This window comes from Eschscholzia californica, unplaced genomic scaffold, assembly GCF_041429995.1.
Source record: "Eschscholzia californica isolate CP2 unplaced genomic scaffold, dmEscCali1.0.p SCAF_6, whole genome shotgun sequence".
In the NCBI taxonomy this organism is placed as follows: domain Eukaryota; kingdom Viridiplantae; phylum Streptophyta; class Magnoliopsida; order Ranunculales; family Papaveraceae; genus Eschscholzia; species Eschscholzia californica.
In genome coordinates, this window is record NW_028238483.1 from 31,268,458 (window position 1) to 31,295,926 (window position 27,469).

Below are 27,469 nucleotides of genomic sequence, written 5' to 3' on the forward strand. Positions count from 1 at the left end.
AGGATATATTTGTCAATAAATATTAGTATATGTGATTTCGGGGGAATGGGAATCACAAATCCACCTCCCCCTGGGTTTGCTATTACTCCTTTTTGAGGGAATCACATTCCCGTACCCACACCATTCCCACAAGCCAAACAATGATCTGGAATATGATTCCTGAGAATCACATTCCATTCACACGCGCTAAACATGGCCTTAGAGTTAGGAAAGGTGTTTGGAGACTTTATAAAAGGCCACGACTTTGGGACATAAAGAATAATCTCCGGGGAATAAATTCTCTAGGGAATCCATGTTTTTTTGTACATTTTCGGGGGCATATTATTTTCTTAGCCAAAAAATTAACTTGATCAAACATTGTCCCTTAATCTCCATCTTCTTTATCACCTTCACCACCACCACCGTTGCCACCTCTTCTCTGTCCTCTCTTTTACCCTCTTATCCTATCTCATTCACTGTTACCTTCTTTCTTAGTCTCTCTCTCTCTCTCTCACTATCTCTCTCTATTGCGTTCATTATCTATGTCTCTCGATATCTCGTTGTTTCTCTCTCAATCTCTCATTATTTCTTGATCGATCTCTCATTATTTCTTGATCGATCTCTCATTATTTCTTGATCGATCTCTCATTGTTTCTCTCTATCCCTCTCTCACACAAACACTGTTTCCGCGAAGGAAAGTGTTCCCTTCGCCAGAACTAGGCTTCGAGGAGGGTTTCTGGCGAAACCCCTTGAGGATTTCGTGGGCACAAAACGTTTTGTGGCCCTGACCATTTCGTGGCCACGAACTCTGTGATCTCTACAGAGAGATCTATACCGACCGCAAGAGAGGGGGAAAAACTAATCTACAGAGAAGTATGTCTACAACGAGAGAGATGAGAGCGATCTACAATGAAAGAGAGAGATCTAGAGTGAGAATGACAAAGAGATAATCAATGAGAAGGAGGGACCGGCCGAGTTGACAACCTTAGTATATTGCGATTAGCAATTCTCGAGGTGCTCTTAGTAATATGTCTGGCCTAGGCACTGGACTAGAAGTGTACCTCGGTTATCTCGGAATAAACAATAGGTGCCCCTATCTGATTTGTTGTGACAAAAATGTGCTCATTTTATGTTTAGGCAGAAGTTTTTTCTTTTTTTTTTGAATGAGATAGTTTAGGGTTCAACAAAAAAAAAAAAAAGAGATTGTTTAGGCAGAAGTTGGTGTTGTTTATGAAATTCAATGACTCACATCTCGATAGCCCATAAAGTGTGGATGATGGGTTTGAGGTATCATTACTCAATATTCAGTATCTTCCATGTTGGGTTTAATCATAAATGTCACGTGGATCAATTGATTTCTTTGGCGAAAGAGGTGGAGAAAGAAATCTAAGAGCCCCTTTTATTACGTGAATATAATTTGGGTAATGATCAGTGTACAAAGAATTTTTGACAAAATTATAAAAGAACGGTTCGGATTAAAATCAAACTTTAAAAAATTTTGATCAACTTTTGTCTTTTAATGAAAATGAACCATTACGTCGAGAATCTGTCAAAAATTTTGTACATGTAACATTTCCGATATAATTTAGAAGAGATCTGATAAATAATGTCAAAATGTTTTGAAATTATATCCAAATCCTTGAAGTCACACTTTAAAAAAAAAAAATCCTTCAAGTCACAAGTTATGATTTATTAGATTACTTACTTGATAGAGTAAAGACAAAATGAATAAGGATCTCCTACCTTTTGTGCCCTATAAAATAGACTCCCATTTATTCAAAAGATGCCACCCCTTCATAAGATTTCAAGAATCTCTCTCTCTCTCTCTCTCTCTCTCTCTCTCTCTCTCTCTCTCTCTCTCTCTTATATTAAGTTCTACCTGCATGTGGGTAGCAATATAGATAGACTAAGGCCTAAGGGTCATTTTTAAGAGAGTCTTCCTCATTTTCTTCTCAACCCAAGGAAAGAAAGAGAAGTTGAATGAGAACAGTTCTTCTAGTTTGTTCTCAGCAAATCAAATTATATTAAGGGTTCTAGTGTTGATTGAGATTTGAATACCCATAATTGGAAATGAATTGGGTATTAGGAATTTGGGTAGTTTTTGTTGGTAGTATTGGGTGTTGGTACTTATGGAAGAGGAGTGAGAAAGTGACGAAGAAAAACCAAGGAGAGAGAAGAAGTATTAGTAATAAAGATGGTGATGAGGGTGAGATTCCAAAAGGAAGAACAGGTTGGCCATGGATAGGAGAAACTCTTGATTTCATTGCTTATGGTTATACTTCTAGACCTGTTACTTTCATGGACAAACGCACTCCTCTGTAAGTCCCTCTCTCTCTAAGATCTAGAGAGTTTACTCTTCCATCTTAATTTAGTAAAATTTATTTTCACATTCCTACTCTTCTTAAAGAATTATTTCTTAAAATAAGATTGTAGGAAAGGAATATTTAATTGTGCAATGGTTTAGATTATAGACTAAAAAGAGAAAACAATGTTATTCCCTATTTGATATGGGGAAAAATTGTTAGCATTTTTGGGACTCATTCTGACTCATGATTCTATACCCAATTTTCGATATTTGGAGACGGTCTAAGAGTTGATTTTTTTTTTTTTTTTACAAAACCGACAGTATTACAATATTGTATCGAGTTTTTTTTAGTTTTCTTTGCCAGAATTTAGGATAAACCACAAGATGGAACAAATTTTGAATAAACCCATGACACTTGAGAGGGGTGAAATACTACTTTCAAAAAAAAAAAAAAAAAACAAAAACACAAGTGAAATGCTAAAATGTCTAATGAGATGATAAATTGGATGATGCAAGCCTAGACTCTGCATAGCTAGAAAGTATAGACTGAGCCTCTTATTGCTTCTTCAGGCATATATCACTGTCTTACAGTTCTGTCTCTCTTTCTCTCTCTAGATCTATCTCTAAAATGACCTACCCTCTTTATCTTTCTTTCACTAAACTCAAGAAAAAATGTAGATATATCAATCCTGACTCCTTTATGCTTCATTACTCTAGTCTCCAGTTTTTGTTGCCTGCCCATGTCTTTCCAAAAGTCCCCAACTCAAAACCCACATTTTCTTTTCCTTTCCTTTCTCACTCAATATATTTAGAACATAATTTTTCTTTGTAGAAAAAGTCATGAGATCCGAGTACTACTTTATGAAAAAATATAGAAGAGGTTACAAAAGTAGACCTATCAAGACCTAAATAAAAATTAATTGTCATTGATAGTGAAATTTTTTATCAAGAGTGAGTCGGAGAATGGAATCGAAAATAGAGACTATTGATTTCTTGTAGGTCTGAAATAGACTTTAACTTCTAGTCTCTCCTAGAATAGGTTCTGTTTTATCCCGTTGATGGGCGTACTTATCTTTACGTTTTAGTCGTTAATTTTGGTTTATTTCTGATGATTTATCACAGGTATGGGAAAGTGTTCAAATCTCACTTATTAGGTAGACCCATAATTGTTTCAACTGATCCAGAGGTGAACAAGGTGGTTTTACAAAATAATGGAAGTATTTTTGTTCCTTATTATCCAAAATCAATCACTGAATTATTTGGCAAATCTTCAATCCTTCAAATGAATGGACCTCTTCAAAGAAGAGTTCATGGTTTAATTGGTGGATTTCTTAGATCTCCTCAACTTAAAACCCTAGCTACTAAAGAGATTGAGAAGGTTGTTGATCAAACTATGGAGAATTGGGATCATAATCATCTTATTTACATCCAAGAAGAAACAAAAAATGTGGGTTCAATTCTTACTTAATTGCACTATATTTCTTCTTAATTTAGATGAAAATCAACTCATTTTTTATTTAAATTTTGGTTAATTTGTTCTTCAGATTACATTTCCAGTGTTGGTTAAGGTTTTGATGAGCATTAGTCCTGGTGAAGATTTGGAGTTTTTGAAGAGGGAATTTGGTGAATTCATTAAAGGGTTGATTTGCTTACCCATTAAACTTCCAGGAACCAGACTCTACAAATCTCTCAAGGTAATGAATGTTTTTCATGTGATAAAGGTGAAACTAGTATATCACTAGGGGTGTGTCCGCTCGATCGTGTCCCACCCCTATTTGTTTATAAGTCTATGGAAACAACACGACCCGTTTTTATTTCTTTAAATTAGATCTGAAATATTTTAAACTACGTAGTGAACCTGATACCTAAATTGTCAGATACCTAATATGTCGTGGTAGTCAGTCGCGTACAAGCAGTGAAGATATTCGATTAAATTACGTGAGGATATATTGGATTAAATAGTTTCATTTTGATGTTCATCATGAAATTCAAAGAACATGTTGTATATCTTTGGTTGTAGGCAAAGGAAAGGTTGTTGAAAATGGTAAAAAAGATTCTTGAAGAAAAAAAATTGAAGATGGAGAGAGGAGGAGAAAATCAAGAGGCTAATGATGCAGCAGATGTTTTGCTGTTTGACTCAGGTAGCGGATCTAGCAATGAGATGAAACGATTACCGTTGGATTTCATCAGCAGTAATCTAATTGAAATGATGATACCCGGTGAAGATTCTGTTCCAATGGCAATGACTATAGCTGTCAAATATCTAAGCCATTCTCCTCTCGCTCTAAACCAATTAACGGTAATTATTCTTTCAATCCAACGGCTGGTATTTTTCTTATTTAGATTGTGGGGTCCATTTTTTGTGGAGGTAGATTGAGTTGGGCCCACCATCACGTGTGACCGTGTGGATTTTATCTTTGACTTTTTTATAACACGAACATGCGCACGAGTGGATGGTAGAGTGGGGACCACAAAGAATTGTATGTCGTGGACATATTAGTACACTCGGTACAAACATTGATTTGACAGTTGGTTAGATCTCAATCCTTTAAGGACCACCAACCCACGGTACTTGCCTGGACTGCCCAATCAGGCAATCCTTCAAAATTAAAACTTAATTAGTACTAATTCACAAGTAATTATACCATTCTAGTGTAAACACATTACTATAAATTTTATGTTAGTAGTTGGTGTTCATTTTATTATCATTGCGATCATGTGATCCGATTGACACAGAAAGAAAATCAAAATCAACTTTCGTATAAGATTACAATATAGCCACTTATAAGTTAACAATCATATTTGATATCGATAGTGTTGACATAAACTTCAAAATTCTGGAGTTCCCCTATTCGATGAGGAAGTGGAATCTGTAGTTATTGAATCTGGGTTATTACATGTATAAATAATTTATTGTTGGCCTCTTTCATTATTAGTTTAACTTAGGCGGTTATTGTGATTATCACATCTTCATGATGCATCAATGCTTGTAACGACTGACGTAAGTCATAGTCAATTTCTTAAAAAAAAAGAATATTGAATTTAATAGAGTTTCAACTTCTTGAGTAATTTTTTGGAATCACCTGATTATTGATTTTGATATCTTAGAAGTTTGATCCTAAACCTAACTCAACTACGGAGAATCAAATTTTATTAAACCCAAGGGCCAAGTGTCCTTCTCAATTGATGCAACTTATTGTTTTATTTTCTTTTATTTACTAGGAGGAGAATATGGAGTTAAAGAAACATAAAACCAGTCTTAATGAAGATTATGCTTGGACAGATTACATGGCATTACCATTCACTCAAAATGTAAGTCCCAAATTATTCTTATGCACAAAAGATTAGTACTAAAGTTGGAAGTAGATAAATTAATTAGGTTATCTTTTTTGTTCTTAATTAACTAATTCCTTTGTACTACTTACTCATACTTAAATTTTGCTTAAAAGGTGATCAATGAAACTTTAAGGATGGCAAACATCATTAATGGTGTATGGAGAAAAGCACTCAAAGATGTAAACATCAAGGGTATATATTTAACCTATTGATTCAATTTACACTTCTTAAGAATCTCATGCACATGATCTAAGGTTTTCTTGTTTTTAGGTCATTTGATTCCAAAGGGATGGTGTGTTTTAGCTTCTTCTAGTTCTGTTCATATGGCAGAAGAGAACTATGAGAACCCTTACGAGTTCAACCCATGGAGATGGGAGGTATTTGTTTGTCTCTCTCTCTCTCTCTTTATATTACAATCCTAAATCTTGTTCGTACATTTTAACATCCTAACACTTAATCATCTTTTTATCTCGTCGAAGGAAAAAAAATCATAAAATAATACTCGTTTTAATGGCTATAACATGGATTTGATGGCTACATGACTATGGACCCATGATACATAATGGATATGTTATTCTAAAAGTATTAATATTTTTTGGTATCTCGGGGCTCTATAAAGCTACCTTACTTCAAAAAGACCAGAAGCTCGCACCACATGTTTTTAAGTCCGTTGTATTATACAATAGAGAGAAGGTCTCGAATGATCGCCCTTAGATGATTCTTTTAATTGCATTATTAATTTATACCTACTATTTTATAATTAAAAGTGAAAGTATAGGTTAAAAGTTGATACTCACTTTGTGAACATGTTATGTGCAAAAATGTTACCCACAGAACTTTTAAAGCTATAGTTTATTCAAAAATGTTTTTAGAAGAAAGGTCGAAAGTAAACACTACACACATAAAGTTTCACTAATTGAATTGAACCTAACCTCCTTGATTCACATACCTTTTTTTAGCTTTACATTTTGCAGAGGCCAAAAGGCCACATTTTAATATAAATAACTCCTAGTTGCATCACCAAGTTGCTTTCTATGTGTTAGTCTTCTTAATCAATAGTTCAAGAGTCAAAAGGTTAGAGTGCTTTACAAAAAAGTGGACTGAAAACTCGCTTGGAGGCTAATGAAGTCGACTAAAGAGTAGGTTCAGATGTGATAGGCCCAACAACTACGAAATCGTAAGAATTGGGTATATGTGTATTTGGATTGCAAAGTGAACTAAGAATTAAGAATTATTATGAATATCATCGACATGGTAATAGGAGGCCTTTTGGCAAAAATTTATTTGTTATTTTTATGTAGTGTATGAGTTTTCGTTTAATTCTTCTTATTATTTTCTTTTGCAGAAAAAAGAAGGAAGTATTAATAACCATATTTCATTTACTCCGTTTGGTGGTGGACAACGACTATGCCCTGGTCTAGAACTCTCAAGGCTCGAAATTGCCATTTTCTTGCATCACTTAGTCACTCGATTCAGGTATTTTTTTGTGGTTGTATCTAGTGAAATTGTTTAGTGCAGGTTTGGTGATCCAATATTCTGCAACACTTGGGTCCGGCAATTTTATTTGAGAACACAAGTTTTGTTTCTCTACTAAATTAATCAAATCGAATGAGGAATGAGGATATTTTTGTTGATACTAATATTCCTTTTTTCGTTGTTTTTTTGCTTTACAGATGGGTGGCAGAGGAGGACTACATTGTCAACTTTCCAACGGTCAAGATGAAAAGAAAACTACCGATCAAAGTCACACCCATATAGAATTAAATGTTATCTTATCCCGTGTTCCTTACAGAAAAATCATGAGATCAAAGTAATGGTGAAATAAAAGAAAATGTTAGTTATGGTGTCACTCTCTCTTTCTTTGTTAGGGGTTGTCCTGTGATTTTCAGCTTCAATGCAAATGGTTAGATATCAATTTTCTTTATGTAAATATCCTCAGTTTTAATTTCTTGTTCTTTTCTGGTCCACAAACCATTAATTCGATGTCCATATCGAATAACTTGTGAAACTTCTGTTGGGAAGTTTAAATCAAGTTGTAGCAAGAGACTGTAGAGGAAAAAATTGTTGATTGTTACTCCACATTTAGGAAAGATTAGACATCCACAACACTCACTGTTCTTGAGATTGGCAAGGGAAAGCTACGATTTAAGTGTTTCTTTTTTTCTTATCTAGGCGTGTAATTCGTATTGGAATCTGAATGGGGATATTGTTTGCTTTTATCTGACGTAAACTGAGTATGAAAAAAGAGTCGATTGTCTGAAATAACCTGGAACGACTACTTTGTTCATTTTAGTCATAGTCAGCCTCAGACAACTTAAATTCAGACTTGTTAGACTCATTCGCTGTAGTTAAATAACACCCTAGTTGTTCGTTAGATTTTAACTAGCATTACAAAAGTTCAAATAAAACTGCAAAACTACCGTAAGTAACCACATCTAATACTACATAAACGGTGAATAACCACATTTAATTTCACCTTCTGGACTTCTCCGCCATCCCTGAATAGTTCATAGTGCAATCACCAAAATTATTTTGTTCCTTGGAGGATTACTATCTAATGCCGGAGGATGAAGATGATTTGAAGTGATTGAAAATAAGTATTCAACATTCAGAAAGAAAATTGGAAAGAAATATCACAAAATGAGACTTCCCAGGAACTGAAATATATGTTTAAACAGAAGGCGAACTGTCTAGAAGAAGACTTTTTGAGTCATCTTGATTCAAGCCTTTGCTGCCTTCTCTGCCTCAAGTTGTTGGAGCTCTGCTAGTCTTTGAGTCCAAGCTCGATCCCTTGCTACTGCAGCCATTTTACGCTCAACCCTTTGAACCATCTTCTTCTTTTTAGCTTCTTGCACCTGAGCTTTCCGTTTCTTTGCCTCGGACTGAGAATACATAAAAAGATGCAGTCTTATTAAGAAATAAACTGGAGAGCAATTTGTATGAGTTTGTTAAGTTTTACTAAAAGAAATTCAACTGATCGAAAAAATACACGTATGGGTTAACAGCCGAAGGCGCACAAACTAGATTCGGCAATTTAAACAACATTTCTATTGAAACGGGCATGAGCGCGCACATTAGCGCCATATATTCCTCGAAGCCTACTGCTTGAGGGTCAGCACCGAAGTAGCAAAAGGGGTTTAAGATTCTAGGTTGGTACCACCAGCAACAATAATTTGAACCTTCTCTCTATATGAGTACCTATCTTGTATCAAGTGAGAGGCGAGGCGAGGGGGCAAAGCTGCCGACTCGCCTCAGCTCGCCTAGGCGTGAGCGCCTCAGTTCAGCAGCCTCCCTTTTAATGTTCTCCCGCCCAAGTAATATACCATGTCATAGATGTATGATTACTGAGTTTTACATAATAAGCAACACAAACAATACAACATTCATCAAGCAACACAAAAACTTCATTCATCACTTACACTACCTAAAACTCCACATATAAGCAACACAAACAATAAACAGTGAGCAGTGAGTTACGACAAGGAATATATAATTTACTTGTTGGGTTTTGAACTTCAAAAAATGAGACTGCTGCTGGTGGTCGAACTAGAGAGACAAAAACAAAAGTTTGTTTCTAAACCCTAGTTAATTTTGGGTTGGACTTGGTTTGAATTGGGCTTCGGTTTTATAAGTAAAATAGTAGTTGGGCAACCCCATTGATGTTGGATCGGCTTTGTAAGTTGGACTTGGTCACTTGAGTTCTTTTTGAAAGGAAAAATTATTTTGGGCACCACGCCACCACCATCGCCTCAAATCGACTAAGACCTGGGGAACAAGGAGAACTCGCAGCCGAGCGAGTCGATCACTTTGCTCAACCTGCCCCTTGCTTGCCTAGGAGTCGCCTTTGACAACAGAGATGAGTATTCCATCTGCCAGTCATCAGACAATACTTTCTACCCATTTGAAAATAAAGGCAAATGCACGTTAAACGTCGATCCCTACAGGAAATTAAAACACCATAGCCACCGTTGCGCAATATACATTCACACAGTTTATTACATAGAAGTTTAGAGTTTTTGAAGAATGAATCCCCTTCCTAAGTATTCACCACACAACGAAGAAACAACATTTAGAAGCTCAAAAACAGTTCAATCTTTTACAGAGTTGTGTGAATAGTTATATGAAGATCTACTTGATGCAAGTTATATGTAGGATTAGTGCCTAACCAAATAGCCATGCTACATCATTAATTTGTGGCAACCTTTTGCATCCCACTTTTTGTTCAACAAGAAATCAGCCTTTCAACATCCTTAATTTGGGAGACTAAAAATTCAACCAAAAGAATTTCTATACCCATAGTCCAAGTCCTCTTTTTAGTCCCTTTTACACATACAGACAGACCCACACTCAAACACTGAAACAGCAGTCTTCACTCTCTGGTTAGGAAATAACTGTTTGCCCCTATTGCAATTAAAGCCACTATCTTGCTGCGAATAGTCTTAAGTTTGTACATGCCACAAATTCGTCTCCCTATGAACTATTCAATTTGCTAACTTCAAAGTAAATGGCACTCATAGTTCTGAAATAACAAGATTACTAGTTTCTTGGACAAACCTCCAATCCTTCCTCCATCACTTGTGATAAGTTAATAACTAAATTGCAATACGATAAACACTTGTAACTGCATAGAGCGCCGATCAACAAAGCAAAAAAAATTCTACCATAACTTTGCTTAGGGACTTCTCTTATATATTTCTCGAGCACCTAACTATGCTTTTAGCTGTCATAAACAGATTGTTTTTCCTTTATATGAATACCTAGTGGTAAAATGTCGCCGCGATATGCATGAGCTTCTTATCGAACCTAATCCAGTCTTCGGATCCTAGTAGTTTAACAAAATCACGGGCATAATCCGAGGGTACAAGCTGCACTTGTTGTTGTAATACAATTCTTTCGACCCATACTCTCATATTCAATCAAATGATACCAAAGAGAAATGGGAGGAGAAGAAGCACATACCTTAATAAATGCCTTCTTGAGGCTTATTCGCTTCTTCTCATTCCTTCTCTTAACACTTCCTTCATTAGGTCTGTTCACAATTGGTTCACCAGGTGTGTACTGAACCCACACATATGGACCTTCATCATTCAATCAATATAACCAACCATTAGTTTCAATTAACAAGAAAAGAAATTTGTGAAATGGGGATCAGAGCATTTTGAGAATTACTGAATTGCAATTTCAAATTTCATTGAAGTTATCATTTTGAGGCAAATCCTAACAAACAATTAATATCACATGAAAAAGTTCTGACTTTTCAATTGTAAATTTATGATTAAAGGAATTTTAATGAAACCCTAATGCTAAAAAAAGAGCTGTAGAAACCAAATAAAGATCAAACCTGGGGGTTTTAAGCTAGCTCGTTTCCTTCGGTTTTTAAAAGCAGGTCTTCTCTTAGGAAATCGAGTTTCTGTCAAGCTATGCAACTCATTTGATCTAATAATCCATGGTTGATAACTTTGCTGGAAGAAACTGAACCCTGATCGGAAATCAGCCACTGGAGCAACGAAAGTGCCTGGAATCTTCGCCGGAAAACGTAAAGTACTGTGATTCAATACTGTTCTGGCCAATGGACGAACTATGTTTCTCAGTATACCAAACCCCATCCCTCTCTTTTTCTCTCTCTAACGTTAATGGAGGCGAAACTGAGAAACCCTCTCTCTCTCTAGGTTTCTGCTTCAGTCCGCGACAGTTCAGAAAAGATGACATTTTTACCCCCGAAAACTAACGTATTTCAGGTAATGTCCACACCTCTAAAACCCTAAACCCTAACTTTTCGTTTAGTCTGTATCTCTCTCTCGGCCCTAATTGAATCCGCCAAGGTATTATCTTCCTCTTTTTCAGTCTTCTAAATTAGGGCTTCTTCATTATAGACTACTAAACCAGATCCGGAAACACTGATTACTTTTTTTTTTCTTTTTGAAATCGTTTCGTTCTCTTTATTATGAACGCATGAAAGTAGAAATTTGTTTTATTGATTTCAATCTGTGTTTTAGTTTTTGGAATTGAATCAGTGAAAGGAATGGGGAAGAATAGGAAAAATAGGGAGGAAGGGGAAGATGGGAACAAGCGGAAAGGAGAAGGGGAACACTCCCCTTCTACTGTTTTCGTTAGCAACTTGCCCTACTCATTTACCAATACCCAGGTATATAATTTTGCTCTCTGTTTTCTGAATTGGAATTTTATTCTGATTGAATGATTTGCCCTAATTATCTGCTTCGACCAAAATTTAGCTTGAGGAAGCTTTTAGTGATGTTGGTCCGATTAGACGGTGTTTCATGGTTATGCAAAAAGGTAATTAATCATAAAATTTATTCTCAATCTCTAGATTATGATGAAGTGATTCGGAACTTAAATTTCAGCCTTTTCAACTATAATGTATATATGAATTTGATTGATTTAATTATTTGACGATAAGTTATTCGTGTTTTATAGGATCAAATACGCATCGTGGCTTTGGATTTGTTCAATTGTAAGTGAAGGATTGGTTGCATATTTTGGTGTTTCTTTTGAATTACTTCATTCTTGTGATTTTGTTTGTTGATAATTTAGCGAAGCATGTGTTTCTTGAAAATGTTATATTTCCTAGAGAACTATTAGTTTGTGATCTCATATTTGCATCTGTAATCCATTTGTAGTGCTGTGACGGAAGATGCCAACCGTGCCACTGAGCTGAAAAATGGAACAACAATTGGTGGTAGGAAAGTTTCTGTTAAACATGCCATGCATCGTCTTTCTCTTGAGCAACGCCGCTCGAAGACAAACCAAGGTTAGTCTCTCTTTATTGTAATTGTATGTAGTCTTTTTCAATGTTCAGACATTACAAACCTAATTCTCATATCTTTGTTCTCCTTGTTATCATTATTTGGTTTTTGCGCTGTACTTGCAGATGATTCTAAGAACGTAGACGACAAGAAAGAGCATGAAAAGAAATTAGATGACAAGAAATTAGACGACAAGAAAGAACACGACAAGAAAGTAGAGGACAAGAAAGAACACGACAAGAAAGTAGATGACAAGAAAGTGATTTCCTCGAATGAAGTGAAACATGAAAATGCTTCGAGTAAGCGTGAAACAGGTAACCGTACAATGTTCCTATTCTACTTTTTTCTGCGTTGAAAGTTATTATCTTAGTCTCATAATGTTTGTATTTACTATTCATTTTTAGAAAAATTACCAGGGAAGGTGAAGGAAGACAAAAAAGCTACGACAGCACCTCCTAGTTCTGTTGCTAGTAAAGAGATTTCTTCCGAGAAGCAGAGGTACTATATTTCTTCTTTCTTCTGAAATGCTAATTACGGAGTTTGCGTTTCTGATTACTTCCAACATATGAATTCTTTTTGGAGTTATTCTCGCCTCATTCTTCTAAATCCTGACTCACAAACTCTAGATTAAACAAGTAAATGATATTTACCATGTGAAACTGCTGTACGATACTATCTTAATTGTTCATGAATCATTATGTTGGTCTAATGTTCCTGAGTAGTGGGCTACGATATTCGCATTTTGAAATATGGTTGAGATTGCAAACTTAATGACATAGTTTCATCTAATGAAGGGTTGCTAGAACGGTTATATTTGGTGGTATTAGTAGTGCTGATATGGCTGAGGAAGTTCTCCGTCGAGCCAAAGAGATTGGTACTGTATGTTCTGTAACATATCCTCTTCCAAAAGGAGACCTTGAGCGCAATGGTTAGTATGCTTGTTCAGTAATTTTTGTTGAATTTATTCTGTAATTCCAATTAGGTTTTATCAAGGAAGGTACTCAGGCTAGTTTTCATATGCTTTTTTAGAGACCAAGTCTTTATATGTTTCCAACCTTAAACATCCAACTGAAAATGAAATTGAATGGTCGATTTAGGGCTTGCTAGCGATGGGTGCAAGATGGGTGCTGCTTCTGTACTTTACATGGGTGTTCGATCAGCACGCGCTTCTGTTGCCAAGTTGCATCAACAAGAGATTAAGGGGGCAATAGTTTGGGCACGGCAATTGGGTGGAGAGGTATGACATTCTGTATTATGGTCTATTTGTTTTTTCTTCAACAAGTTACAAAGAGGTACTATATACAAGAGAATTGGGTTTACAAAATGGCAAATAATGCCTCCCAATTATGAGTAAAATCTCTAAAATAAATAAACGGATGCCAATTTTTCCTCTTGGCCCAAAAAGATACAAGAGATAGGATGGAGAAAAGCATGTTGTCAGAATAAACTCTAACCAAAGGATATCACGAGTAAAGTCCATATATTCTTAAGGTTTTTTGAACCGGAAGATTTCCCAGTGTTATCATAATTGTATTTTTTGGAGAAATGTTGCTATTATTAATTAATTTTTCTTCCCTCAGTATTCGCATTTTCATATGCATTCTGTACATGCCTTGTTGTATGTAATTTTGTTATTCAATTTGCTGCATAGAAGCTGCCCTGGAACCTCTTTGCTTAGTTGATAAACTGAATTGTCGTTTTTATAATTCTCAATCTGTTACATACTTACATACAATATATTTATGCATATAAGTTTCTTGCTTCTTCAACACTTACTACTGGCTGATTTGTTCTTTAACTTGATATATTTTTGGCTCAATTGAGTAAGATTTATCTACATTTGGGTTTGGTTATTTTTGCTGTAGGGTTCTAAGACTCGGAAGTGGAAACTTATAGTTAGAAATCTTCCTTTCAAGGTTGTCTCTACACCAATCTCATTATCTCACTTGTTTCTTGGTTGAAGAAGTTCCTTATCTCAACTATACTTCGACATGCATGCAGGCTAATGACAAGGAGATCAAAGAACATTTTTCATCAGCAGGTTTTGTTTGGAATGTACTAATTCCACATCATTCTGAGACAGGGTATTATTTTCAAAACCCTACCTTTTTTTTAAAGTTTACTTTTCCTAGTGATACTTACTAATCTTTTTCTGTTGCTACGCAGACTGCCAAAGGGGTTTGCATTTGTGACCTTCACGTGCAAGCAGGATGCCGAAAATGTATGTTTTGTTACTATGAATTCTATGTATTAACAGTTTCGTGGTTGACATTCTCAAACTTCCGGGAATCCTGCATTCCATTTTCTTTTTGCCAGGCTATGCGCAAATTTAATGGACAAAGATTTGGTAAAAGAACCATTGCTGTTGATTGGGCTATTCCGAAGAAGATATACGCCACTAGTAATAATGCAAATGAAGCTGGTAATTTACTTCTTAATTTTTTTTCGATTATAATTGTTACAACAAGGCTACATGACCCGCCTCCTTGGACTTCCACTTGAACCGCATGTGAGAGAAACAAGGGTTTCTCTCTCCACGTGACTGAACATGTGAGAGGAGAGAAAACTCTTGTTTCTCTCACATGCAGTTTAAGTGGGAGACCCGGGAGGTGGGTTGAGTATACTTTTTGTAATTGTTAACATGTCTGGTTAATGCGTATGAACCTACTTCTCTCTGCTTTTGCCCTTTGTTGTATCATGTCATATTTATATTAATATCTTGCCATGCAATTCCTCTAGTTTTTCTCAATCTCTTTTGTAATGTGAGTTTTGCTGTTTACAGGACAACAAAGTGATGGTGAAGACGAAGATGATACTAGTAGTGTTGATTTGGAGGGAGATATTGCTGACAGTGATAAGAAAGCCCAAGAACCTCATTCAGGGGATGTTGTTGTATCAGAATCTGGTGCTATAGAACCTATTGTTGCTGCTGAAGTGGTAGATTTTGAGGAAGAAACAGAGATTGCAAGGAAAGTTCTTAGAAATTTTATCACTTCCACTGAAAAAGAAACCCCAGATTCTGTTATTGAAGATTCATTGTTGACTCCGAGTAAGGAGTTAACTGCTAACTCAGGAAAGAGTAAAGAAGAGAAACCTAGAAAGACCAGCAAGACTGAACTGACAGACGAGGAAAAGATCAAGGCAGAGAGTGATTTGGAGGGAACAATTTTCATAAACAATCTCCCTTTTGATGTTGACAATGAGGAAGTAAAGCAGCGGTTCTCTGCGTTTGGGGAAGTGCGATCCTTTGTTCCAGTTCTTCATAAAATCACCAAGTATGGAATTTCTATTTGACTTGTTCATGCTTCAATATTTCGTACCCTCTTGCCTTCTTAATTGTATATGCTTTCGCGCTATGGGCAGGCGACCAAGAGGTACTGGATTTCTGAAGTTCACTACAGAATCTGCCGCTGATGCTGCAGTTTCAGCATCGACATCAGAAGTAGGAATTATTCTGAAGGGCAGACAACTAAAGGTATTGAAGGCTCTGGACAAGACGTCAGCTCATAACAAGGAAGTGGAGAAGTCAAAGACCGAGGATGTTGACCTTCGCAACCTCTACCTTGCAAAGGTATTCATCGTCGTTAGCGGGTCATTGTATGTACATTTCATATGAATTAATTGATTCTCACTCCGACTCTTTCCGTGGTTTTTTATAGGAAGGTGTCATTCTTGAAGGCTCGCCTGCTGCTGAAGGTGTTTCAGCAGCTGACATGGCAAAACGTCAAACGTAAGTAGTTTAGTAATGAACCAGTCTCGAGTGCAGGACCCTTGTTCAATGAATTTTATATATAATATTACGAACTTGCTCCCATACAGGATTAGAAACTTGTACTTGGTTTATCTATGATATCTGTAGCTTTAGTTGGATGGATTTCTAAATCTTGTTATACCATTTGGTTTTTGCAGGTTGGAGCAGAAAAAGATGGTTAAACTTCAATCTCCAAACTTTCACGTGTCAAAAACTAGACTTATTGTATACAATGTGCCAAAGTCAATGTCTGAGATGCAGCTCAAAAAGATTTTCATAGACGCAGTTCTTTCCCGAGCTAGCAAACAAACTCCTGTAATTCAGCAGGTAAGATATATTGTACGATTATGTTACTAAAACACTACATTACCTGTAGTTTTTTCGAAAAGCCTTGTCCTAGATAAAACTTCTTTTGTATGAGATAAACTTGTACAGGGGTCCACACTTCCAAACCAAAAGAATTGTACTAACTACATAAAAACTTCACTAACAATGCAGCTAAAGGTCTTGAAGGAGACGAAGGATGGGAAGGTTGCAAAAAATTATTCCCGTGGGGTAGCTTTCATCGAATTCACTGAACATCAACATGCACTTGTGGCCCTAAGAGTTCTAAATAATAATCCGGGTAAATGCTTATTTATTTCATGTCTATGTTTTGGTTTTCCGTCATGCTAAATTTCTGATCTTTGAAGGAATCTAAAAATGTATCATTTTTTAGTTCGTTAGGTTTTGATTCTCCTATGATATATAGCTACATGACTCGTTTTGACTTTCATCTCTTCTGACTTCATTGGAAAAACATTTGATTCATGTCTTGTTGTCACCCACAGAAACTTTTGGTCCTGACCGTCGACCTATTGTTGAGTTTGCTCTTGACAATGTGCAAACATTGAAGTTGCGACAAAAGAGGTTACAGAATCAGCACGGCAACCAAGTCAGACCAGAAGGTTCCAAACAACCTGATTCATTACATGGATCAGATGGCACTTCAACTAACAAGAACACAAAGAATGCAGGAAAACGCAAAGCTCAAGATGATAGTTTACCATCTGATGAAGCCACTGACAAAAGCCCAGCAAACAAAAGGTTGAAAAACGATGGCCGTAGAAGAGAAGAACGAAACACCAAATTCTCGTCGGAAGAAAAAGTCGAGGGATCAGATCAGAGAGTTAACAGGAACAGAGACGGGACAAAGCGGAATACTGGGAAACCATCCAATTTCGACAGTAAACCCAGGCAAACACCTGAATTAAAATCAAAGGAGAACGTTGAGATGGATCCTAGAAAGAGGAAGTTTCAAGATAGAAACTTAGAACATCCACGAGAAGGGAAGAATTCGAAGAAGATGAATAAAAAGCCCAAGAATGATGAAAAGGTGGACAAGCTAGACATGCTCATTGAGAAGTACAGAAACAAGTTTTCACAACCTAGCTCTACCAAAACAGTGGGTGAGAATCAAGGTTCGAGACAACTCAAAAGATGGTTTTCTTAGCTTGTCTTGAGTTCATCTCTTGTTCCAGAAAAGTTCTGAAGTAAATCTCTTAACTTATTATAACGTTTTCAAACGCATAAGCTTGGTGAGAGTATTTACTCGAGTTTTTATTTATTTTGTATCATGGGAATTTGTTGATTAATCAAAGGCTTTATTTTAACTACAATTTCATCGTGCAATGTGACGTCAATATGATCTATAGTTAAGTACCACAACATTGCATAATTATGTATTTGATTTGAGGCTGATTGTCAAGTATCTACGGGCATCCGAAATATCCTCCTGGGCATAAAGACATTGGAGAAACAAGATTGATTTAGGAAGTAATGTTGTTCTGGATCTACAATCATTTTGTTTGTATTTTACGTCATAATCTTCATTTTCACCTCAACTTCCCACCACCACTCGGCACCTTCAATTGCCATGAGCAAAACATTGAGTGCCTAATGTGAGTTTTTCCAGGAGAGGGGTAGGAGAGAATTGGAGGTGGTGGTGATGCGAAGTCATAATAGTGGTCGGAGATAACGGTAAAGATGATTAAGCCATTAAAGTCATATTACAAAACTACAACCTTTTAAAAGCAGGGAAAGCTTACCTCTAAAATACTCAGTATTTGTGTTCCGAAAACAAAGTTGTTTTCAATACTACCGATGTTCTAAATTCCTTGTCATCCCAACCTGAAACAAAATAAAAGTCAAAGAATTTTATCGAGCAGCTTATGGTACTGTCTGTTAGCTAGTTAAAACAAGTATCGTGAGAAAAATGTAAAATAAAAAAGTGCCCTCACGCAGGATCGAACTGCGGACCTTCAGTTTACAAGACTGACGCTCTACCACTGAGCTATAAGGGCAAGTTACCATAGCGACCTCCCCAGGCTTTATATATACGATGAAGACCCATAAAACAAAAAAGACAGTCGGCTTCACTAATTTTTTTTTTTGTATTGTCAGCGTGCTTCGAACTCTGACTGGAAGACTAAACCTCTTACAACTCTAACCAAGGGTCGTTGGCGGCTTTACTAAACTTGCGACCTGCTGTCGTAAACAATTCTCACATTAGGCAACATTAATAAAAGTCAGATGCAATCATGCAAAATGTATTCAATTTGTGGTCGAAAACCAAAACCTAGTTAGACACCAGCAATGACAACAAAGGAAATATTTAAATGTGATATGAAGGCGAAAATTTTACGATGCAAATAGTTGTGCTTCAATACAAAAAAAGTAGTCAAGAGATTGTGTGTGCCTAATTAGATAAAACAAAAATGGTAAATGGTGTGTGCATATAAAAGTTCCCTTTAAGCCCATAATAAAATTTCTTAAGACAAAAGGTATAATTGAAATGATCAAAACTAATAGTAGATGATTATTGTGGGGATAAACTAATACAAATGTTTATCTAAGGGCCCTAATATTGATGGCTAGTGTGAACAATGTAGTAATGAAAGAAGAAAACACATGTCAAAGAGAAAAGCTCAAGGAAAGAAGAAGGTTCTCTTCTTAGTAATTAGTGTATAAGATAAGGTTGAGTAATAGGCAAGAGAAACATAAACACAACATAATCATGGTCTATATTTGTGTCTCCTTCTAAAATTCTCTCTCTAGGTGTGTTGTAGAAGTCTCATAGTATTGCAATGGTAATGTGTACATAATGATGATGATTACAATTACAAATAACACTAACACACATGTTTAAGAAAATACTTAGGCATGGAGTTCCCATGGGTAACAAAATAATCATGGCATTTATAAATTAACCACTTAATCATTGGGCATCCCCATTCTAATATCTTAGGTTTTTTTGATGAAGGGTTCTAATATCTTAGGTTAGCTTTAAATTATGAGACTCTTTTATCTACTCACCAACATTGTATTTGGAACTTGTAGATTATTATGATATATCATTTTTGCCCTATTGATATTTTATTTTATTTTTTTAAACGACGGGATTACATGAATACAATACACAATCAAGATTTATCCTATGTAATTTAGACTATAAATAATATAATAATTTGTCGGACTTTAGGCCTCTTTGTTGTCGGGCTTTAGGCCTCTTTCAGTATTGATTTAAATTAGACGGTTATCGTGCTTATTACATCTTCATGATGCATTAATGCCTTGTAACGACTAACGTAGATCGTAGTTGAATTTTCAAAAAAAATAAAAATAAACAATCATATATTATTTTGGCTTTGGTACATCATCAAAATGGAATAGGTTCATAACTGTCGGACAATTATTTTATAGACACTGATACACCTTACATATATTTTTTATATATTTAGTAACACCATTTTAATAGATCATGAATTTTCACTTTCAATGAAAAATGGACCCCTAACATTTCGATTTCTGAACTGAGTATATACAATATTAGTATGTGATTGTTGAATCAATAGTCTAAAGTTTAAACGTTCTAGAAAATCTTGATGTTTGAAATACTGCATATGTTTATGAAACAAATTGTGAGAACTTCGTAGGAGCGGATTAACTATGTGATTGTTGAATCAATTGTCTAAAGTCTAAATGTTTCAGATATCAATTTATGTAATAGGTGAAGGTGATGCTGGTAGCATGATCCAATCTATTATTCACACCACAAACCAATCATTCGAGATATCTATGTAGAAGCATCTTCTTGATTCGATGTTGTTTAGCCGTTGTTCTGGTAAATGTCATTCTTCTCATCTCGTTACCACCTCATGCTATTTGTAATATTTAGGAATCTAGAATGGTTGTATCAATGTCAACCATCGGTAACATATCTCCTTTGTAATAGTCATTAATGAAATCCTTGTAATAGTCACAATTCAAACATGTAATTGTAATAGACGATTGAAATTAAAAACGAAAAAAAGAAAATGGAATTGAAAAAAAAAACTTAAATTATTTTATTCTATTGTTTTGGTCAATATCTTATAAATTCCTCTAATTGATTCTCCATGAGGTTGATTGAATTTAAGAAGAAAGCTATGTAATACATTATTGAAATAAATGAACTAGCTTCCACCAAAGAATGAATTAGTACATGTTAAGAAGAATCAAAATCAGGGAGCTTCTGTTGCCATTCCCATCAATTCATATATAGAGTTGACCATAATAAGATGATTGATTGCCACCTCAATCACCACATGACCTAATTATTTCACTTCATATCCTGGTTGGACTCAATGGTAAATCTCCATAAGTTCAGGGATTCAATACAAATTTATCATAATAATATTATTTAGGGGGGGACAGCTCGGTCGGTTACTCAAGGTATAAGTATGGCCGTCTATTTTTCATCGGAAGTTTAGATCCATCGGCAGATATCAAATCCTTTCTCTGTAATTTAAATCATAACAAAAGGGAGTTGGTGTCAATAAATAAATAAATTTGAGTATAAGTACTTCCTTTATTTTAACTCGGTTATTTTTTTTACTCTCTCACGGTTATTTTACTTGTAAATTAGATTCCACTACTTTTTAATTTTAATTCTCCCTTGATTTTCTCTAATCTCTCTCACGGTTATTTGATAACCACGAAATTGATTTTCTCTAATATCTCTCACGAAATTTGAAAACCACAAAATTATAACCGTACATGAGAGAATAATGGAAGAAAATCAAGAAATATCTAAAGAAGTTATGAAATAACTGTATGTTTCACTTTGAATGAAAACGTGGGAGAAAAATTAGGATTTAGTGGATTTCAAATTCAATTTTAGCCATTAGATCAATAAACTACCCATGAAGACGGACTATATATATATATATGTGCATTCATTAAAGGCTTGCATTCGGACTGTTGTTTTAGGTATTAGAGATGGAGATGGAATACACATTCTCTTCCACATTCTCCATCTCCAAGTACTCCTAATTTTGTTAATCACATGAAACCCATCTGTGATTATTGAAAATTCATTTTCAAAACGTGGGAGAAAAGTTGGGGTGTTGTCAAGTGCCAAAAAAATGTGGACTTTTCGGGAATGCAAAGAAGATGGATTAATTTTTAAAATCCAACCGTAGATGTTAATTGAAGAGAAAAGATTTTAGTTTGAATTTCCGGATTTCAAATTTTTTCAGTGCATCAGATAAACCAAATTATAGGACGGGTCTGGCCATTGTCCATCAATTTTCGGTTGTTTAATGATTCTCCAGGAATTAAAACTTTATATGTCAAGTGCGACACAGAATGTGGATTTTCCAGGAATTCAAAGAAGATGGATCTTCCAATTGTAGATGTTAATTGAATAGAAAATGAAAATAAAGAAGTGAATGTTTAGTTTTGTAATTTTGAATTATTTGGAATTTACTTTAGATTCCAAATGAGAATTTGTTATTCTTTTCTATTTGGTAATTTAATCGATTATGTAAATTTTATAAGAACTAATTTTTTTTTCTTTTGTAATTTCATACGTTTTTATTTCATCTATATCTATGTAAATTTTATAAGAATGTATGTTGGGGGTGTACATAAACTTTACTTAGCATTTGAATTGAGGAGAAAATTGAATTAATACATGTTAAGAAGCATCAAAATCATGAAAATCAGGGAGCTTGTGATGCCATTCCCATCAATTCATATATAGAGTTGACCATAATAAGATGATTGATTGCCACCTCAATCACCACATGACCTAATTATCTCATTTCATATCCAGGTTGGACTCAATTGTTAATTCCATAAGTTCAGGGATTCGATACAAATTTATCATAATAATATGATATTTAATGTACCGACCATTTTAATAGAGGTAATTCGGTGGACCCTACTCATTATATGAGAATTTTATTGATTCATCCAACGGATGAGAATCATCTCGAGATTGTGAATTGGGAACATGGCTAATGGGTCGAAGCGCGTCCCATTTATTGAGAGTAGAGAGAGAGAGACAGATATCTCTGTCTCTCTTGTTGGTTTTGTGAAGAGGGATTCATATGATCTTTCCCACCGACGATAACTAAACGGCTATTCCCGCCGACAAATTTGAATAAGTCAAACGTATAAATAGTTAACGGTTGACTAAAAACGAAATTGACAAAAGTCATACCTCTAGTTAGGGGTGGGATTTTGGCCCCAAATTCCGGAACCCGCTCGCGATCGTTCGAGTCCGAAGGGTTCGTGACCGTTTGATGCCCGAAGCGATCCGTATCTGCCCGACCGAAAGAGTGTAAGCGGAAAGACGCGGGTATAGGTCTTTACCCGGTGATCCGACCGAGTCCGCCCGCTTATATAGTTCGTCCCACCAACCCGTACATACCCGTCCTTTTATCCTACCCATTATACCCGCCTGCCTATATGATTGATCTAAGCCTCTAAATCTGTAGGGTTAGCTACAACTGTTAGATTTCAAGAGTACAAATATGTAAGTATATAACTTTAGAAATCACTTTCTTCATCTTGTCTTCGCCTCTCAACTCACTAGTCTCTCTCTCCTCTAAATCTCGATATCTCATTAGTAACCCTACAATCCACAATAGACCGGCCTTAATTCATGAGAAGAAGAATACAGTCGATCATAATCCATGAAAAATCTCAATTATTATCTCTTAATTTTGTAATATCAGTTACTTTTTGGAATTTAAAGTGGGAGTTTAGAAAGTTGTATTTAGCTACTTTAATTTTGAATAAAAATTTATTTAATTGTTCATTGGTGACAGGTGCCCGACCGACCGATGCCCGGTTTGCCCGACTATCAAAACGATCACGGACGGGCACTTTGTTGGAGAAAAATCTGAAATGTCCGCCCATTTTGTCCAGATGTCCGAGTGGACACTTAGGACTTGTGCCCGTTCCACCGGACCAGTTGAGTTAATGTCCGTTTCCCGTCCGTCTGGACCGATTCCCACCCCTACCTCTAGTGAAGTACCATTTTGAAAGACCGACATTTCAGAGAACTAAGAGAAAAATTTCAGAGTACAAGATTTTGAGTGGAAGATTTTGTTTCCCTCAAGCCCCCCGTCATTTCTTTTCCACGCCGGTAAGAATCACCGACAAACTGTCATTGCCAACAACTTTTGATATTTTTTTTCAAATTATTCTTTCTTCTCCTCCGACCACTTCCTCATATCTATCTATCTTTCTCTGCTCTTCATCTCTCTGTCCTTTATTTCTCGGTTAAATCTTTCCCACTCTTTAATCTCACTATTCCAGCGAAGGGAAGGGTTTTCCTCGTCGAAACTCACTTTGTCTTTGACGGAGAGATAAAGTTTCAGGTGAAACCCACATGGAACCCTAAAACCCTCGAGTATAAAAAATATGTTACAACAAAGAACAAGCAAACATAGAAAAATAATAATGAAAGTAAATCACACAAACATAAGATATTTACGTGGTTCGTTTAATGAGACTTGTTCTACATCGAAAAATGGAGCAATGATTTTCACTATGATTGAAAAACAAGATTACAAATACTTCTTAGAGCTTTTAGTATTTGTAGCTTACTAAAATTCTATAACTCGGGTTGCACTCTCTACCCAAAATCAACAACAGCATGCACACTTTACATCAACAACAATCCTTCATAAGATTAGGGCAGACATAAGTTAACGAGATAGATCACATCGCAAACTGGATTACACATCGATCCATATTCACGGCACTTTCAACAAAATATCCCAAAAGTCAACGGTCAACAAGAAAAGAAAGATCTTCTGTTTGAATTTCAGTGTTTTGCCCAAAAAGTCAATTCCATGCCAAAACACACCCAGTGTGAGGTGATACCAGACCAATCGCGTAGCACAACGAAAGAATCGTTTGTCTCGTAAGGCTTTCAAAGGCCTTTGCCTCTTGTGGCGCTTATTCCAACATGAAAGTTTAACCTAAAAAGTAAGAGAAATGAAGCACTAGCGGTAGTTCTTCTTTGTTTCCTAGCATATGGGTGATCTAGTCGTAAGAATTTAAAGACTTCTAAAATGCTGAAATTGAATAGGATTCACAGAGGCTCTCCTCACATTGAGGGAAGAACTAAATCTTTACCGCACTTCCGACACATGAAAGTTGACTTGACAACCACCTTTTCTTTGGGAAAGGCATAGTTGGAAGAAAGACTGCTCTAGCTTGAGATCCGGCTCGCCTTCCTTATAAAGAGGACGCTTATGCCCATATTTCTTCTTTTGATTCTACGCCCTTTGCTTAGTATGTCGTTTATGTAGTTCTTCTTATTCTTTTTTCTTTATTTTCCTTCTTTTCTCTCTTCTCTGTCTCTTGACACTCCAACAAAGGGTTTCCCTTTGCCCAGAGGTCTGGTTTAGACCTTTAGCAAACCTTTAAAATTCTGTTTTTAACTCTCGAAGATCTGAAAAACCAGACTTTCGAAGGCATGGTTTGTGATGAACCTGACCTTCGAAGGTCTGGTTAGATCTGCAAACCAACCCTTCAAAGTCTGGTTCGTTGGAGAGTTTAGAGAGAGGGAGGGGAAAAGAAAGAAGATATAGGGGTGAAGAAGAAGCAAAAATAATAAGAGAGAGAAAGGAAGGAGATGAAGAAGAAGAGAGAAGAAAAACAAATTGGGTTAGCTCGCCGATCGACAAAATTTCGACCGACGACTTTCTGTCGGAGGTGCGGTGGATAGGATGAGATGAGATGGAGGAGAGAGGAAGTAAAGTTGATGAGAAATAGAGAGATGAGGTGGACATTTATCTTAAAAAAAATAGAATTAATTCCATTTTGGTCCCCAAGGGTAGTTCCAGAAAAAGTTGAAATTTTTTACTCTTTGTAAACTGTCGGATAATTATGGGGCCAAAACAGTGAGCGTGTCACAAATTTAGGGCCAAAATAGAATTAACCCGAATATGTATCTCCACTTTGACATTTGATTTCCATGGTAAATTTTTCTGAGAATCTATTTTCGTGAAATATATCACTTTTAATTCCTTGCTCCACCCTAAAAATTAGATTCCACATAGATAAAACAAAATAGTGTTTCAATGTATTTGGTTATTTGGAATTTGTGTGTATTACTATATTTTCATTAAAAAACCCTAATATTTGTCTTCGTTTTTTCGTCACTTTAATACATATAAATTGCGAAACTAATTTCGAAATTGTTTTATGTGCATTTCTTGTCAAAATGTGTTAATTTTTTATTTTACTATGATAGAGTAGTGTCTATTTGCCTGAGATAAGTTTTGACTTCAAATTTTATATCCTTAGGTTAGATTTTGTGGACTTATTACATACATTACTAGGAGTATTCTTTGAATTTTCGAATTATTATTGTTTAGTTTTTAGGTGGAGGGGAAGCCAATTGGTGAAGTGAGAAGGGTTAACAAGATCCAACGCTCTCACGGTCCGAGAAGCCTCACAATGAAGAGGAGGAATTCCCCCATTCAGCAAACCGATTCCCTGTTTTACGGGTTCCCGATTCTAATGTGAGTTGTGATCTCGTGTGTTAATGACGAGAGCTGTCTTTCCACATCGACAAACGTGTTTTCACAAGATTTTCTGTGCCCCGAACTCTCCCTTATTAATCATTAATTAATGTGTTTGAAATCTCCTTCATTCCCATAGACTCACCGTGCCCCCGATTCAACTCGGTCCATCTAAATTCAATAAACAAATTTAATTGTACAATAGTTAATGCCACATGTGTTTTTCTCAGGTCTTGCCCTTCAAGGCTTTTTCCATACCGCACCAAAATTATGTTTGGCACACGACAAAGAGATGCGATTAGTACGAGAAAGAAAATCGCAGAGAAACCACTCACCCTTCAAGTGAACTCCTCCGTTGAAGAAAAATAAATTTCCATTAGAATGTGATTCCTAATGCATTTTTGTGCACCACGCAATATTCTTGAATATGTTTCTTAATAATCACATTTCATTGTCGCTTGTCATTTAGTCATAAATGTGATAACATAGTAATTATTTTGTTCATCAATTCCATATAATGAACTTATTTTTGTAAGGAAAAAAGATACAATGAAGATTATCTGGAACTTTATATATCTTTTTAAAACAAAGACTGATATAAGTTGATATGCTTATACAAAAGATACAGCGACTGCAAAATTGTTGTTATGCTTAAAGAGAAATATTAACTAATCTAACTTTGTAGAAACATGCTAGTTTGTGTTTGTAGCTAGAACTTCCTTTGTTAGCATTGACGAACTTCGGTTCGAAAGAAACTTCAACGAAAATACTTTCACAAGTAAGTTAAATGTTTTAATTATTCATGTATCCATGATAGATCTTCAGTAGGTGAAATAAATTTAATTTAATTTAATTTAATTAGTAAGAGCATAAAGATTAAATAAAAATCAGAGGACAACTGGTAGTGTCTATAAATTGTCAACTCTCTTCAAATCTAACTCAGATCCAGACTATCCGATTCGGTCTCGATAACTCAAATGAGTCAGAGACTCGGAATTAATGGGACTGAGTTAGATCCGAAGCTGGTGTAAAACAGAAAACGGCAGGTATGAAAGTTGAAGAGAGAGATAGAGAAGAAAGTGATCCTAAAATATCGGCATTGACTAATGTCAGTTAGGGTTTCCCTCCTAACTACACGCCTATGGCCGATTCAAATTCCCGCTCTTCCCGGCGTTGATTTGCAAATTTCTACTTCAAATTCCACCTCTCTAATTTGTCCCACTTATGTTTCATAACAAGTACTTTTTTTTTTTTTTTTTTGTTAAGGATTTCATAACAAGTACTTACTAAAATATGATTATTCCAAGTGGGTCCATTTTGAGTTTTGTACGGTTTTAACCTTGTAAAATTTTGTATTCACTTCCATAATTTCTTCATGTTCTAGAATTTAACCTCACACTTTCAAAAGACAAGCTAGTGGTCCGTTTAGACATCTAATGTTCATACTAAAATCTAGATAGATTGATACAAATTTATCATCCACGTT

The 27,469-nt window shown here is 35.6% G+C and overlaps 3 protein-coding genes and 1 non-coding gene across 11 annotated transcripts; 2 read left to right on the forward strand and 2 right to left on the reverse strand.

The window, feature by feature from the left end:
- Positions 1-1,679: 1,679 nt before the first annotated feature.
- Positions 1,680-7,535, forward strand: ROT3 (Cytochrome P450 superfamily protein). Its single transcript, XM_086649192.1, has 9 exons — positions 1,680-2,297; positions 3,407-3,731; positions 3,829-3,978; positions 4,305-4,583; positions 5,507-5,596; positions 5,734-5,812; positions 5,891-5,997; positions 6,966-7,096; positions 7,294-7,535. The coding sequence occupies exons 1-9, from the start codon at positions 2,050-2,052 to the stop codon at positions 7,376-7,378; spliced, it is 1,494 nt and encodes a 497-aa protein (XP_086505318.1). The 5' UTR covers positions 1,680-2,049; the 3' UTR covers positions 7,379-7,535.
- Positions 7,536-7,970: 435 nt separating this feature from the next.
- LOC147533516 (protein translocase subunit) lies at positions 7,971-11,327 on the reverse strand. Its single transcript, XM_086649204.1, has 3 exons — positions 10,962-11,327; positions 10,580-10,698; positions 7,971-8,502 (listed from the first exon to the last, which is right to left on the reverse strand). Exons 1-3 carry the CDS (start codon positions 11,224-11,226, stop codon positions 8,341-8,343), a joined length of 546 nt encoding a protein of 181 aa, XP_086505330.1. The 5' UTR covers positions 11,227-11,327; the 3' UTR covers positions 7,971-8,340.
- Positions 10,619-17,793, forward strand: LOC147533517 (RNA-binding (RRM/RBD/RNP motifs) family protein). Of its 8 annotated transcripts, none has more exons than XM_086649200.1 (20): positions 10,619-11,210; positions 11,290-11,358; positions 11,635-11,765; positions 11,854-11,914; positions 12,056-12,092; positions 12,259-12,389; positions 12,510-12,698; positions 12,789-12,882; positions 13,179-13,312; positions 13,482-13,621; positions 14,250-14,300; positions 14,386-14,468; positions 14,551-14,605; positions 14,701-14,806; positions 15,167-15,659; positions 15,748-15,955; positions 16,044-16,114; positions 16,294-16,462; positions 16,634-16,760; positions 16,966-17,793. In XM_086649200.1, exons 3-20 carry the CDS (start codon positions 11,643-11,645, stop codon positions 17,625-17,627), a joined length of 2,934 nt encoding a protein of 977 aa, XP_086505326.1. In that variant the 5' UTR covers positions 10,619-11,210; positions 11,290-11,358; positions 11,635-11,642; the 3' UTR covers positions 17,628-17,793. The 8 variants fall into 8 exon arrangements, with proteins under 8 accessions (XP_086505326.1, XP_086505324.1, XP_086505327.1 ...); XM_086649201.1 differs by having other exon boundaries at positions 10,923-11,210; positions 12,801-12,882; XM_086649203.1 differs by having other exon boundaries at positions 10,983-11,156; positions 12,801-12,882.
- A 612-nt stretch (positions 17,794-18,405) lies between these two features.
- TRNAT-UGU (transfer RNA threonine (anticodon UGU)) lies at positions 18,406-18,477 on the reverse strand. Its single transcript has one exon. It is a non-coding gene; the product is annotated as a tRNA-Thr (tRNA).
- Between the last annotated feature and the right edge of the window lie 8,992 nt (positions 18,478-27,469).